Source organism: Pteropus alecto, unplaced genomic scaffold (assembly GCF_000325575.1).
Source record: "Pteropus alecto unplaced genomic scaffold, ASM32557v1 scaffold333, whole genome shotgun sequence".
Taxonomy (NCBI): Eukaryota; Metazoa; Chordata; class Mammalia; order Chiroptera; family Pteropodidae; genus Pteropus; species Pteropus alecto.
The window spans coordinates 1717386-1731131 of record NW_006433879.1 but is presented as its reverse complement, the minus strand read 5'-3'; the positions used below and the strand labels follow the sequence as shown (position 1 = coordinate 1731131).

Genomic DNA, 13746 nt, shown 5'->3' with positions numbered 1-13746 from the left:
AGAGTGGGCCCTTGGCCTGCCTTCTGGGGACTCCCAGGTAGGAAGCCGGCCTGGATTCTTTTGTGGTTGCCTGGGCTTAAGGTAAATATGAGGCAAGAAGATTGCAGGTGGGGGAGGGCAGCATTCTCAGGCGAGCTGTGATGGTGTCCTGGATGATGCCTACACTAGAAGAGGAAGGAGAACCTGGAGCCTCTGTATTCCTCCTCTCTGTGTAGGAAAGACTTCCTCAGTTGGCCCTGGAGGAGTTAATTTTGCAAAGAATAACTGGGAACCTCAGTTCCTTAGACTGAAACAGTTCTTATCTATGATTAACATCATAGATGTTAAGACACCTGACGAAGGCTTCTTATTTTAATTTCCCCACTCTCCTTCCTAGGGTCCCACACTCTACAGGTATTTTTGGCCTCTTGCCCTGTCAAAGTTGAGCCTGAGACTACCAGATCTCACCGTGCTACCCAAGGAGAAAGTCTTTGCCAGGACGCACTGTGACTCATCCCACTGCTCTCCATCCGGCCGTCATTCCACCATCTTCTCCCCCAGCTGCAGACCCAGATACATGTGTATCTGCGAGGACTGGCAAGATAATAACAAGTTGCTTTGTTCTCATTACCACTTCCAGGAAAACCGGTCAGCCTGAGCTACAGATGTCCTTGCCGATTCTTCGAGAGCCACGTTGCCAGGGCCAACATCAAGCATCTCAAAATCCTCAACACTCCAAACTGTGCCCTTCAGATTGTGTAAGTTGGAGCATCATCCCTCAGGAATATTACATGTAATGGGTGCAGTAACATCTAACTGGCAGACTTGGTAAAGCTAGAGACACATGCCAAGTCTCCAGCCTTGAACTTGGCAAAATTAGAGACAGTTGTTATACTGCGCAGATTTGAGTACACCACCAGGCAGTAGTTTCCAAATCCATTCTGACCCTTGTGGTGCCTTGCTATGCTCATTGTAGTCCTTGTCCCTTCTTTCCAAGCTTACTTCCTTCAGCACAGGAAATAACAGCATATTCGGACGCATCTCCAGACTGGAGAAACATGGGCCTCATCAAAGTTTGTGTTCAAGTTCAGTAATTAGCCAGTCCTGCCAGTTTCAGGGCGTTAGTACTCTAAATTAATTCTTTCTTACATAGCACAAATTCACAAAACCCAAATTTAGTTGAAGTCATCTTTAACCATTTGGTAAAACTCAAAATTATCAGCTCACTTAACTACATTTTCTCAAACACAACATATCTGTTTTTGGTTTTGCTAATGCTAACATTTGATTTAATTCCTGTAGGAAATGAGACAAACCAAAATCACACATGCATAAAACACAGAGATCTGTGGGCTTTGGTGCAGGTGGCTGGGCAAGGTGTGCAAGAAAGCCACACTTGACTATCCATTGCTTGGCACTCCAATGCTCCTATGTACCAATACTTGCACACAGTAAGCATCCTAGTGTGTCTAGATGCCAGGGAGGTGATGCTAGGCATCTCCTGGGTGAGATCTCACCTCCTGAAAAGTCCCAGTACTAAAAACAGTTGGGGACACAGCAGTTAGAATGGAAGCTGCAACTTCCTAAAGACTTTTTTACCCAACACGAACTTTTAGGTTCAATTTTTTTTCTTTCTAGCCTTTGCTGCCTTGATGGATTTGTCATTTACAAATTTTTCGGAGCATTAGAATATTAATGTATTTTCACTTACTTTGCTTGTAATAAAATACTATCTGTCCTTTGAGGGATATGATATTTTATCAGATATTGAATTTAACAGCATTGGCCTGCTTTACAGTACAGATTATGCTGATTCACTTGCCTAGGAATGCACTTTATAATTTTCAGCTCCGGGCAGACACAAAGTCAATAAACAGTAGTACTCAGATTTGAACTTACTTCCGTCCACCTTGCTTCAAGCTACAACCCTCTACACACCTCATTCACTTAATAGGCAGGCTATGCGAAGACTCCTCTGGGTGTCCCAGAGCCACGGTGCTGGCCTTAGTTGTCCTCATAGACCTGTGAGTGGCTGGCCAGGAGTGTTCTCAAGTTACTTGAGATTACCTCGTACCCAGGGGTTTAAGGACAGGGATCCAAAGATAAGTCCAGGTCTTTCTCCAGGAGTTTCTAGGCAGAGAGGCTGTGAATGGACTTGAGAAGGGAGAGGAAGATGTGGTATGAACTTTTGAAAAACAATTGAAATGATGAAACATTCAGTAAACTTGTAAAATCTCTCTCTGAAAACCATTTTCTGGCAAAGCATCTACACTACCTCTCCCCTAACCTGCACTGGCCCTCCCCTCATTACACTCTCACCTCTCCCCATCCCCTAGATTATTTCAGTTCCTCTTTGCAGATTTCCTGCTTCCAGGCTTACTCTTAATTCTGTCTCCCATGTACTATTAAGATGGTCCATCGAAATAAATACCTGCCTCTGTTACTCTCCAGTTTAAAATTCTCACAAGTTCCCATAATCATGCATGTAAAGTCCCACTTCTTTGCCCCTCACATCTGTCTACAGGCTTCTTGAGCATCCTGTCTCCCACTCTTCCTTCACACTCTCTGTGTGCTGTTACCCTCTGGTGTATTTGCTCTTGCTTTGCCCCCACCCTGCCATACTTCATTTGCCCAGCTCCTACTTATTCTTCACTGTCCAGCTCAAATGATCGCTATGGGAATTCTTTGTGGTATGCCCCCTAAAGACCTTTCCACTTCCTGTATCTCTGCTGTAAAACTTGCCACACTGCTAGCATTGTGTTTCACTAGTGCACTTTAGTTCCTCATGAACCTGAGCCTGCCAAGCAGGTACTTGGCTCCAGTAAAGGTTCTGACATGAGTGTCGGATGAACAAATGCACAGCACAGTTCACAGCAGTGCCTTCTCCTATTTAGCTGCACATTGTCTCTTCTTCTGTTTTGGCAGGGCAAGGCTGAAGAATAACAACAGACAAGTGTGCATTGACCCAAAATTGAAGTGGATTCAGGAATATCTGGAGAAAGCTTTAAACAAGTAAGCACAACAGCCAAAAAGGACTTTCCACTAGAGCTACTGGAGGAAAGCTAAAACTGTATGAAAGGTGAAAAGGCAAAGGTGCAGGGAGGAGGAAGGCCTGAATGATGAGGGCCAGGTATGCCTATGGGGCAGTGCATTGACCTGGGAATGGGCAAGAGGTTTGCCCAGCATATACACAATTGCATTTATGGCATATGGTACGATATCACAGCTTATATTCATTTGCACCCCGGACCCTTGCACATTGACTATTTTATAACTGGGGTTTTTCTAAGAAATTGTATTATCTAAACAGCATTTCTCTCCAGTCACTTCCCTCATGATCATCACAATCATCATCATTCTCATTATTATTATTTTTTTTAATCAGTGATTACTTCAAGATTTGTATTTGGTTTGTTTTAAAGTTTTACCTCTTCTCCCCTGGGGAGTCTGAGCACAGTCAGGTGATAGCCAAGCATGGAGCTCAAAAAAGTGTCCCTCCTCCAGACGCTAAGGCATGGAGGAAGATTATGGGCAGCTCCCGCAGGTTACACCCTTCCTGAAATGAAGGCTCAAGGTGGCTTTCAGATACCAACTATGCTAGCCACCACCTGCATCTTCTCTTTCAAGCTCAGTGAACGTACCTGTGAGCTCCATGTAGAAGCCACTGCCACTGGGGGCTGTGCTCAGAGACCTATCAAACATTCTTAGCCTCTCCCTGCCTCCAAGAGCATGCTTTAATCTTGCTTCTGCTTCTCATTTCTGTATGCACTCAAGGGAGGAGGATGGTCACTGGGCTCCTGCCCTGCAGCTCCCTCCTCCCTTTGCCCTCCCTCCTGCTCAGGCCCTCTGTGAGTATCTGCTCTGCTCCTCCAGAATGAGACTGGCCTTCTCTTGGGGCATGGGAGACCATGTCTTTGCCTTCCCATGAACGACAAGTCTTTGCAGATTCAAATGCAGTTTTCAATCAGAGAGCTTGCTTTGAGGATTTGGTTTCTGTGATTGTCCCTGAAGCCTGTGTGTGCCATGAAGGCTGTACAAATACCAAGGTTTCTGAAGTCTGAGGTGAAAAAATAAATGAAAAAACAAGCCTCTTGCCACTAACCCATGCTCCTGAAGCTACCGCAGGGTTTCAGGTTGCAATCAGAAATGTTGGCACAATGAAATTTCCATGCATAAATGTGATCCACAGATGGGCCTGGTGCTATTTGTAACTTTTTGCAAGGCATTTTTTTAATATATTTTTGTGCACGATTTTTAAACATTTCTTTAGAAAACAAATGTATTTCAGAATATATTTATAGTTGAACAATTCATACATTTGAAATGGAGCCATATGGATGTCAGTAGGTTACATTTTTCTATTATCTTAAACTACTGGCAGTTTGTAAAGAAATACATATGACAGAAATGTGATTACATTACAGCTTTTAATGTTAGCCACAGTGTATTTTTTCACTTGTACTAAAATTGTATCAAATGTGACATTATATGCACTAGCAATAAATGCTAATTGTATTATGGTATAAACATCCTACTGTATGTGGGAATTTATTTACCTGAAATAAACTCCATTAGTTGCTAGACGCGGAACTCTTAAACGTTTCCCAGTTTTGTGAAAATAAGCTAGCCTACTGGTTAGGCGCTTTAGATCCCTCAAGTTTTTGCATCTCTCTCTCTTTTTTTTTTTTTTAAACCCAGTGGAAGCAGCAGTGCTAGTTTTCTGAAGAATAATACTCGACTCACTAATTCCTCTCCCATTCTTTCTCCTCGTTCTCCTAACATCCCCATGTAATCTCTAGAGACTCAACCCTTGTAATATCCAGCTCTCACATTTTCCCATGTAAAAATCCCATGATTCCAGCCCATGGTTAATATCTAGCTTTCTCTGGAACAGGTAGTCTTATTCCATAAATCATTAAATACCATTCAGCCTGAATCATTTTAATGTGATGGTCATGAGCCAGTTGCTCTAATAAAATTCTGCTAACCAGCTCTCTCCCTCGCTCTCCAGAACAATCCCAGTCATTCCCAGCAGGTGTGCACAGGCATCCAGAAAGGAGAGGTGGTGTGGGGCCACCTTCTTTCTCCTCTCCTAGATGGCCTCCTGAACCTAAGCCTCCAGTCTCCTTTGATTTGCAATGCAGAGATTTTTTAGATAAAGCCAGAGAGTTCAGCTCTATATTGAGAAAGAAGAAAGCCCTGGAAAGCAGGTTGGGGTGAGATAGAGGACCATGTCCAGCCTGGCCCTGGCTGCCTTCACACCCTTTTAGATGTGAATTCCTTTCCCCCCTGGAAGCCTCAGGCAATAGCTAGAGCCAGGGTCAACTTAGCAAATTGGAGATTGCTGATACCAGGTTTTGTGGAAGCCCGTATAACATTTTTTTTTAATCAGGGCAAATATCTAACTTATTTTAATAAAATACTGATGGACAGTGTTTTGCCCAGGGGCCTCCAGGCCTGGGACTGAAGACAGAGTGAAACTGAAACACAGGCCAGTGTTAAATATTGTGCAGACTGAGACAGACTCTTGTTTATTTCTTCATTATTAATGATTCTACTAATTTTATCGAAGGGGGCGCAGAGAAGAAAAAGTGGGGAAAAAAGAAAAGATAGGAAAAAAGAAGCGACAGAAGAAGAGAAAGGCTGCTCAGAAAAGAAAAAACTAGTTATCTACCACCTCGAGATGGACCACAGTGCACTCTGCTCTTGTCTCTCCCCGTGCTTTGTAAATTTGCTCTAATTCTCCTCCAGGGCAGACCTCCCTGCCTCCTGGGTGGCCGCTCAGACTTCCAAAGGGGAACAGTGCTTTACCACACCTGTGGCCACACTGGCTCCTGCATTTATGTGCTTATTAAGGTCTTTCCTGGTTTGCTAAGTTATGAAGAAAGTAGTTGTACAGAGACTGGAGTTGGAGCCTAGGACACAGGGACTGTGTGCTCAGGACCCCATCTAGAGTGTCTGGGGTCTCCAACATTGCCCTGGACTGCTAAGCCTCCCACCCTGCCCTCCATTCCCTCTCAGAAGGCCCTTGATAACTCTGGAGCTTACATAGCTCTGCATACTTACGATCTGCTATGAAACTTGTATCTGATACCAGCATGTGGCCACCTAGCTACTGTGCAGAGCAACCTACTAGACCACCAGCAGAGCCTTGGCCTGCAGGGGGCATGCGTCCTATGCTCTCTCATTCGCTGCTGCTGGTGCTGCCCATCCTGGCCTTCTTGGGCAGGACTGGCTGTGGCCATTACATTTGCTGGTGATAAAGGACTCCTTTTCCCAAGTGTCCATGCTTGGCCCTCCACTGCTCTACCACCTAGAGTGGGACTTCTTCAGTACCCCCTCCCTAGGCCTTGGACTGTGCGAACAGCTTTACCTCCAAGCTTGGGTGGGTTTCTACACACCATGCCAGGGAGAGTGGATATGAGCTCTGCATCCCCAGAGAGCAGATGTGGAAGTGCTTCTCAGGGAACTCCCTTGCTGGTTAATTCATTTTGTAGATTCCTCATACGGGTCCCCGACAACATGGAGGAAATCCGTGAAGGGCCTGCAGCTCCAGGATGCCTAGCCTAACCCCTCCCCACTTTTTTTGCTGGAGTCTTCATGACCCTGTGTAATTAGGTTGTAGGACACAGATTCCTAGGCCTTCACTCATGGGAAATATCTGCCTAAAGTGAACATGGTTTAGTTTCTAAAACTTTCCTTACTCACCTCCCTACATAATTAGTTCTGAGATTTCTTGCTAAGTCTCTAATTTATACCAAAAGGAAAGAGATCACAGGGAGGCCCTGATGTCAGTAGTGCTTTGAAAAAGGTTGCCTTAAATATCTACTCTTCTCCCCGTTCCCGCATTACACATAAACGCACACACACTCTGCATCCTGGACCCCTCGTCATAATTTCAGTCCATGGATCCAGAAAGATGAAGTGGATGGAGGACAGAGCAGATGGATTTCAGGAGAAGACATCTCAAAGTCCCTGCATGTCATAATCACCTGCGTCACATAGCTCTGTGGACACATGCTCTAATGTGTTCCTTTGTGAGTGCAGCTTCGAACATTACAGCCTTTCTTTCCCTGCTGTCGAAGTGTCCTGGTAGGCCCCTGCAGCCAAAGACCTTTTGTTCTCCACTTCCATTCTTTTTAGCTGTCTAACTCTCCCAGTCTGGGCCCCTCTTGCAAACAATGGGGATAGCAGGCTTATTCCTGGGTGTGTAGGGGCCCACTTCACCTTGCCCTCCCACCTCTGAAGGTATCTAGATGTTACCTTGGCTGCCTAAGCCTGTGGTACTTTCTGAGGAAGCAACAGCAGGTCTGGTCCATGGTAGCTTGACTGGGCTAATCCTAAGACTTAAAAAAGCACCCGCGAGAAGATCAGACTTGAGCTATCCCCCCACCCCTCACCCCACTCCCACTATCCTTCATTCCTCACACTGTAGAAGCATCCGTCTTTGTGCCTAGAGAGGGTGACAGGTTCGTCCTACATGCCAAGGAGAGCTGACTGCCCTCCAGCAACAGTAAGTCAAGCTGTTGCTGCCCTGAAGTGACAAACTGCTTTCTGTATGCCTCCCACCAATCCTGGAGCAGTTGGGGGTACAGATACTAAGAGAACTGGCCTCATGTTAGGAAATTCAGGAAAGCATTGTCCTGGCATTACATCACTCCATTGGCCTTGGACCTCGCTGTATCTGACAAATGGGCATAACCCCAGTCTTGCTGAAGTATCCCGGGTCACTGGGGAAGAGCTGAAGAGCTGGACCTCCATGCCATGGTGGGTTGCAGCTGGGCAATATTCACGCATCTGTGCCAGGTGAGCGGTGAGCAGGGCCACCCCTGTACTCAGTCCCTGGGCCACCCCTGGCCAAGCCACTGAGAGGTCCTGGGGTGACTGTGGGAGGTGGGTGGAAGCAGTGGGTGGTGCTGAGGCCCTGGATGAGCTGACAGCCTGGGCTGGGCTCCATGTGAGGCCAGGCCTAGCTTCTACACTAGGTGAAAATAGTACACCCTGTCGTGTGTGACCACTGTGCCTGGCTAGCTCCATGACCTCATTCATCTGCCATGCTTCATGCTTGCTGTATCAGTCTGTCCACTCTGCTTCCTACCTTCCATCCATTCCTCTGCTTCAGCCATGACATCTCTCCTACTACCCTTCCCTACCCAGGGCCTCTGAAGAGAGATGCAGCACCATGGTGATTTGGAATTTGGAGATTAGGAGTGGGGGCACTGTTGGAACGAGCTCAGTGTCTCAGCGTGAGGCCTGGCCACTGCGAGAACTTGCCTTAATGGTGTCTCCCTCTCTTCTTGTTAACAGGAGGTTCAAGATGTGAGAGGCGCAGGTTGGGTCAGACGCCTGAGGAAGCCTTACAGTAGGAAGCTGAGTCTGAAACAGTGTTAAGAAGGGCCCCCAACAGTTCCCTTATGCAGCCTGGGCGGGGCTGAATGCATTTCCCAGGGCTTTGTTTTGCACAGTTTGCCTTACTTTCACTGTTTGATTATGTAGCAAAATATATTCTGTTTATTTTCATTTAGCTCGATTATCTAATGTCACTGGTGGCAGATAGGAACTTAGACAAAACCATTATAATTTTACATTATAATATGTTTTCCATGGAGCCCCTGGTCTGACTACGGGTTCCTGAATTTTATATTCCTGAACTGCACAGGCTGGGACCCCAGGCTGAGGGAGCCTTCCCTACATTATCATGTTCTGGGACCGACAGCCACTAGCAGATATCAGGACTAGTCAGCATGGGCAAACCCTAGTGAAGGCAGCCACAAGGGGTGATGGAGGGTTAGGTTCCAGAGGGCCAGGCAGGAGGCCCACCCTTCCTCTAAGTGAGCATCACAGGGCTTCCCTGAGCTAAGGCAGGCAGGAGTGTGAGGCCAGGATAGGGCAAGATGCACCCTTCATCCCGAGCTCTCCTCTACATCTCATCACGTTCTTCTCATCATTCTTTCTCTCATCCATCATCATGTGTATCCAAGACTGTCTCCATGACCCTGGAAAAGAACTCTCAAGATGAAAGCTTTAATTTAAACTGAGCACCAAGAAACAAATCAAAACATATTGTGTTACCAGGTCCTGGAAATGCTGTGCACATCTGTGTCGTTTGGAATATTATCTGTTGTCCAATTCTCTGTTTTTGTTCAAAGCTAATGTCCTCTGTGCTGTATTGTGGGTTCCACACATGCAGAGGCCGAGAGCGAGGAGATGCCCCTCAGGGTCTCTGACCAGGCCCCTGATTAGGGCTGTGATATTTTTGAGTGGATGACTTTGTGTTCCCCACTGATCACAGAGCCATGGTGGATCAACAGAGCTCAAGGGAATTCAGGTTGCAGTAGTACTGACCTCTGAGGACACTGACCCTCAATGTTTCCATTGATGTTGATACCTCAGAACTATAGAGTGCTTTAACTTTGTTGTGTCAAGCCCAGCATTTTTCTGGGAATGACAGGAATAACAAGAAAAAATTCTCAACTTTTTTTGGTTTGGAAAACCTGATCCATAAAATATTCAATACTGAGTATTTCTTCCTGATTAAAATCTAACCTCATTTTTTTTTTACCATTTGGCAATCCCTCATCTTTTGCCTTGCACAGTGGACCCTGGACCTTCTCTGCTACTGCTGTTACCTGTGCTTCCAGGACATCCAGCAAGGCGTTCCTCTTAGAAAATGATGGAGCATTATTAAAGTTGGTTAAGAACCCTGATGTTTGGGGCATTTCCCTTTAATGAGGGCATTTTTTAGAATTACATTAAACGGCTTAAAATTTTTGCTTTTTAAAAAGGTAGGCACTTGAGGGTTTTTTGCATTTTTGCTTATTTGTTTGCTAATTTATCATTTGGTCTCACTAATATTTTTCCCCTTTGATTAAAGATCCCAGTAAAATTTTTATAATTAAGAAAATAGAAAAAAAAGGATAAAATAAGGAAATATATCAATTGACAAGACACTGCAAATAACATGCAGAAAGTATAGTATAGTAAATTTATCTTGAATTGTAGGTGTCTTTATATTTAATAATCTTTGGGTTATTAGTAACGTGTTAGGCATTTCTATAAATATTTCTTAAAATTTGATCTTTATGGTAGAAGGCCAATTCATCAACCAAAAATTCATGTCCTCTAAACAGCTATGTTATATTGAAAAAAATAGAGTATCGGGGACCTTTATTAGTTATAAGGGATACAGAACCTTCTTTTAAAATTAACCTGTCTCTATAGGGCTCCTGAATTATACATGAAATTATTGAATTTTCAGTGGTAGGGTCATTTTCCAGGTAATCTAAGATATTTTAAAATCTCATGAAAAATTTGGAAGCATCTTTTTCTAGAATCCATGAACCAGAACCATTAAATCTGTTACTCCAAGGAAATAAATATGCCCCTGAATCCTGATTACAGTTAAAGAATCATTTCTGTTTCTCCCCTATAGGAGAAAAAAATAGGTAAGAGTAGAAACTGCAAGAAAAATTATTTGTGTAACAATTTCTCTACTTTCAATCTGCTTCTAAAAGGAGACTTCCTATCTAAAGCAAATATGCATTTAAATAGTTCATTTGCAAAGGAAAAGGCTCTCCCTCTTGCTTTCAAAATACAGGTCAAGTGCATTAGGTGATTAAGGGTCACCCAGCTGTTTCTCCAGGTCCAGAGCTGCCTCTACCTGAGCTTCTCTTGGGCTTGTTGTAACCTCCAAGGTGGTCCTCCATTGCCAGCCTCTGCATCTCCGGGAGAGGGGCGACTGTAGGGACTGGGGCTCACAAACATGCTGTTTGTTGGAATCCGAATCTCTGCCATGTGTTGTTTGCACTGTTCTTTGTCCCACTTCTGCCAGGTGCTGAGACCCCAGCGAGGAGGCTCAGGAGAGGCTCTCTGCTTGTCTGAGCAGAAGGCCTGCATAGCAAAAGGCTACAGTGCTCCCTGTGTGAAGTCCAGAGAGTTTCTAAGCCTTTCTATTGGATCAGATTTCATCTTCCTTTTCTGACTACGGTCTGATATAATCACCATGGGCTCCCTCACTGGGTCTTCATCAGCTTTCCCGGGTGTCACACCCTTTTGCAGCTGTGGAGTCCTGATCCCTCTATACATCTCCCCTGAACCATGCTGAGGGAACCCTATTCTTGGGAAATGCTCCCTAGAAATATCCACATCCGCTCAACAGACCACTGACATAGCCAAGTTAAAAAAAGAAAATAACACAGAAAACTTGTTATTCTGAAAACTCGCTGGACTCTCAGTCTCTGAGCAGTGATGGATTCAGTGTTAAATGTGATGAATACTGTATTTTGTATTGTTTGAATTGCATCTCCCAGATAATGTGAAAATGGTCCAGGAGAAGGCAGCTTCCTGTATGCAGTCTGCTTTTTTTAAAAAATAGTAACATCTCATTTTGAGAAACAATTTCTACTTTGAAGTCATATCAATGAAAAGATGTATATGCACTTATAATGTCCTAATAAAAGACATGTATTCAAATGTAGCAGCCAACAGGTTGAAATTAGTATTACCAATTGAATTTTCCAGACTTGGTTTTTCTCCCTCAAACCCTAGACAGAGGGGTGTGTAATCTTAGCTACTGTGGTTAGTTGAAAACAGGCCATTGTAATGCTAAACATGAACAAGAATTCTGGGGGCCTACCTGCCTCTCTAAGTCCACTGATTCTTTGCTAGGAAAGGCATACCCTTTTTTCCACTTGTACTTGGTTTTGCTGGAACCACGTAAACACAAGCTGGTCCTCTGCTCCAGAAAGGATGGATGGTTTTGTGCAAGGGCCCAAGTATTTGTCTGAGAGCTGTGGTGTAGGAGATCTCTCTCTACTCTGTACTTGTCAGGTTTAGGGGAAGAAAACAGAGGCCCTGTTTCTGAAGGCACTGCTGAGGACCCAGCACCCTGTACCTTTTGTGTCCTGTGCAGGGGCCCTTCTGGAAGCCAGACACTGATTCTCTCAACTACTGCCAGCCAGCACTGTTCTGGACATTGCAGACAGGGATGAGCCTGACAGGCAGAGCTTTGTCCTTACAGAGGTCAGCCATTTCACACGGTTATACCACATTCTCTCTTGTCTGCAGTCAATTATGCTGGAAAGAGAGGCCATACAAATACCCCAAATATCTAAGTACAGATTATCCTGTCCTCTGGACCTTTTTGCCTGGAAGACCAGATGTGACCAGCTCACTGCTGTGCTCAGAACTTCCCCATTATGTATAGGGTGATGGCAATGTGGTTGCTATGTTGCAGATGGAATGAAGGAAGAAAGAAGGGTCAGAGTGTGTTGTTTGCACTGTTCTTTGTCCCACTTCTGCCAGGTGCTGAGACCCCAGCGAGGAGGCTCAGGAGAGGCTCTCTGCTTGTCTGAGCAGAAGGCCTGCATAGCAAAAGGCTACAGTGCTCCCTGTGTGAAGTCCAGAGAGTTTCTAAGCCTTTCTATTGGATCAGATTTCATCTTCCTTTTCTGACTACGGTCTGATATAATCACCATAGGCTCCCTCACTGGGTCTTCATCAGCTTTCCCGGGTGTCACACCCTTTTGCAGCTGTGGAGTCCTGATCCCTCTATACATCTCCCCTGAACCATGCTGAGGGAACCCTATTCTTGGGAAATGCTCCCTAGAAATATCCACATCCGCTCAACAGACCACTGACATAGCCAAGTTAAAAAAAGAAAATAACACAGAAAACTTGTTATTCTGAAAACTCGCTGGACTCTCAGTCTCTGAGCAGTGATGGATTCAGTGTTAAATGTGATGAATACTGTATTTTGTATTGTTTGAATTGCATCTCCCAGATAATGTGAAAATGGTCCAGGAGAAGGCAGCTTCCTGTATGCAGTCTGCTTTTTTTAAAAAAATAGTAACATCTCATTTTGAGAAACAATTTCTACTTTGAAGTCATATCAATGAAAAGATGTATATGCACTTATAATTGTCCTAATAAAGACATGTATTCAAATGTAGCAGCCAACAGGTTGAAATTAGTATTACCAATTGAATTTTCCAGACTTGGTTTTTCTCCCTCAAACCCTAGACAGAGGGGTGTGTAATCTTAGCTACTGTGGTTAGTTGAAAACAGGCCATTGTAATGCTAAACATGAACAAGAATTCTGGGGGCCTACCTGCCTCTCTAAGTCCACTGATTCTTTGCTAGGAAAGGCATACCCTTTTTTCCACTTGTACTTGGTTTTGCTGGAACCACGTAAACACAAGCTGGTCCTCTGCTCCAGAAAGGATGGATGGTTTTGTGCAAGGGCCCAAGTATTTGTCTGAGAGCTGTGGTGTAGGAGATCTCTCTCTACTCTGTACTTGTCAGGTTTAGGGGAAGAAAACAGAGGCCCTGTTTCTGAAGGCACTGCTGAGGACCCAGCACCCTGTACCTTTTGTGTCCTGTGCAGGGGCCCTTCTGGAAGCCAGACACTGATTCTCTCAACTACTGCCAGCCAGCACTGTTCTGGACATTGCAGACAGGGATGAGCCTGACAGGCAGAGCTTTGTCCTTACAGAGGTCAGCCATTTCACACGGTTATACCACATTCTCTCTTGTCTGCAGTCAATTATGCTGGAAAGAGAGGCCATACAAATACCCCAAATATCTAAGTACAGATTATCCTGTCCTCTGGACCTTTTTGCCTGGAAGACCAGATGTGACCAGCTCACTGCTGTGCTCAGAACTTCCCCATTATGTATAGGGTGATGGCAATGTGGTTGCTATGTTGCAGATGGAATGAAGGAAGAAAGAAGGGTCAGAGGAGGCCACAGAGGCATTGTGGTGTCCTGA

At 44.8% G+C, this 13746-nt stretch overlaps 1 protein-coding gene across 3 annotated transcripts in view; it reads left to right on the top strand.

The window, feature by feature from the left end:
• The window catches only part of CXCL12 (C-X-C motif chemokine ligand 12), a 16616-nt gene extending 3697 nt beyond the window's left edge, over positions 1-12919 (top strand). The window contains exons 2-5 of one of the 3 annotated variants that reach the window (XR_001516562.2): positions 620-737; positions 2905-2991; positions 8287-10810; positions 12283-12919. Coding sequence is in view for 2 of the 3 variants with exons in the window: in XM_006908381.3 (XP_006908443.1) it covers positions 620-737; positions 2905-2991; positions 5552-5645 (299 nt within the window). In the remaining variant the exon portion in view is untranslated. Of the gene's footprint in view, positions 1-619; positions 738-2904; positions 2992-5551; positions 8260-8286; positions 11397-12282 lie in introns of those variants that run through there. The other 2 variants (XM_015586608.2, XM_006908381.3) reach the window with 2 other exon arrangements.
• Positions 12920-13746: the final 827 nt, after the last annotated feature.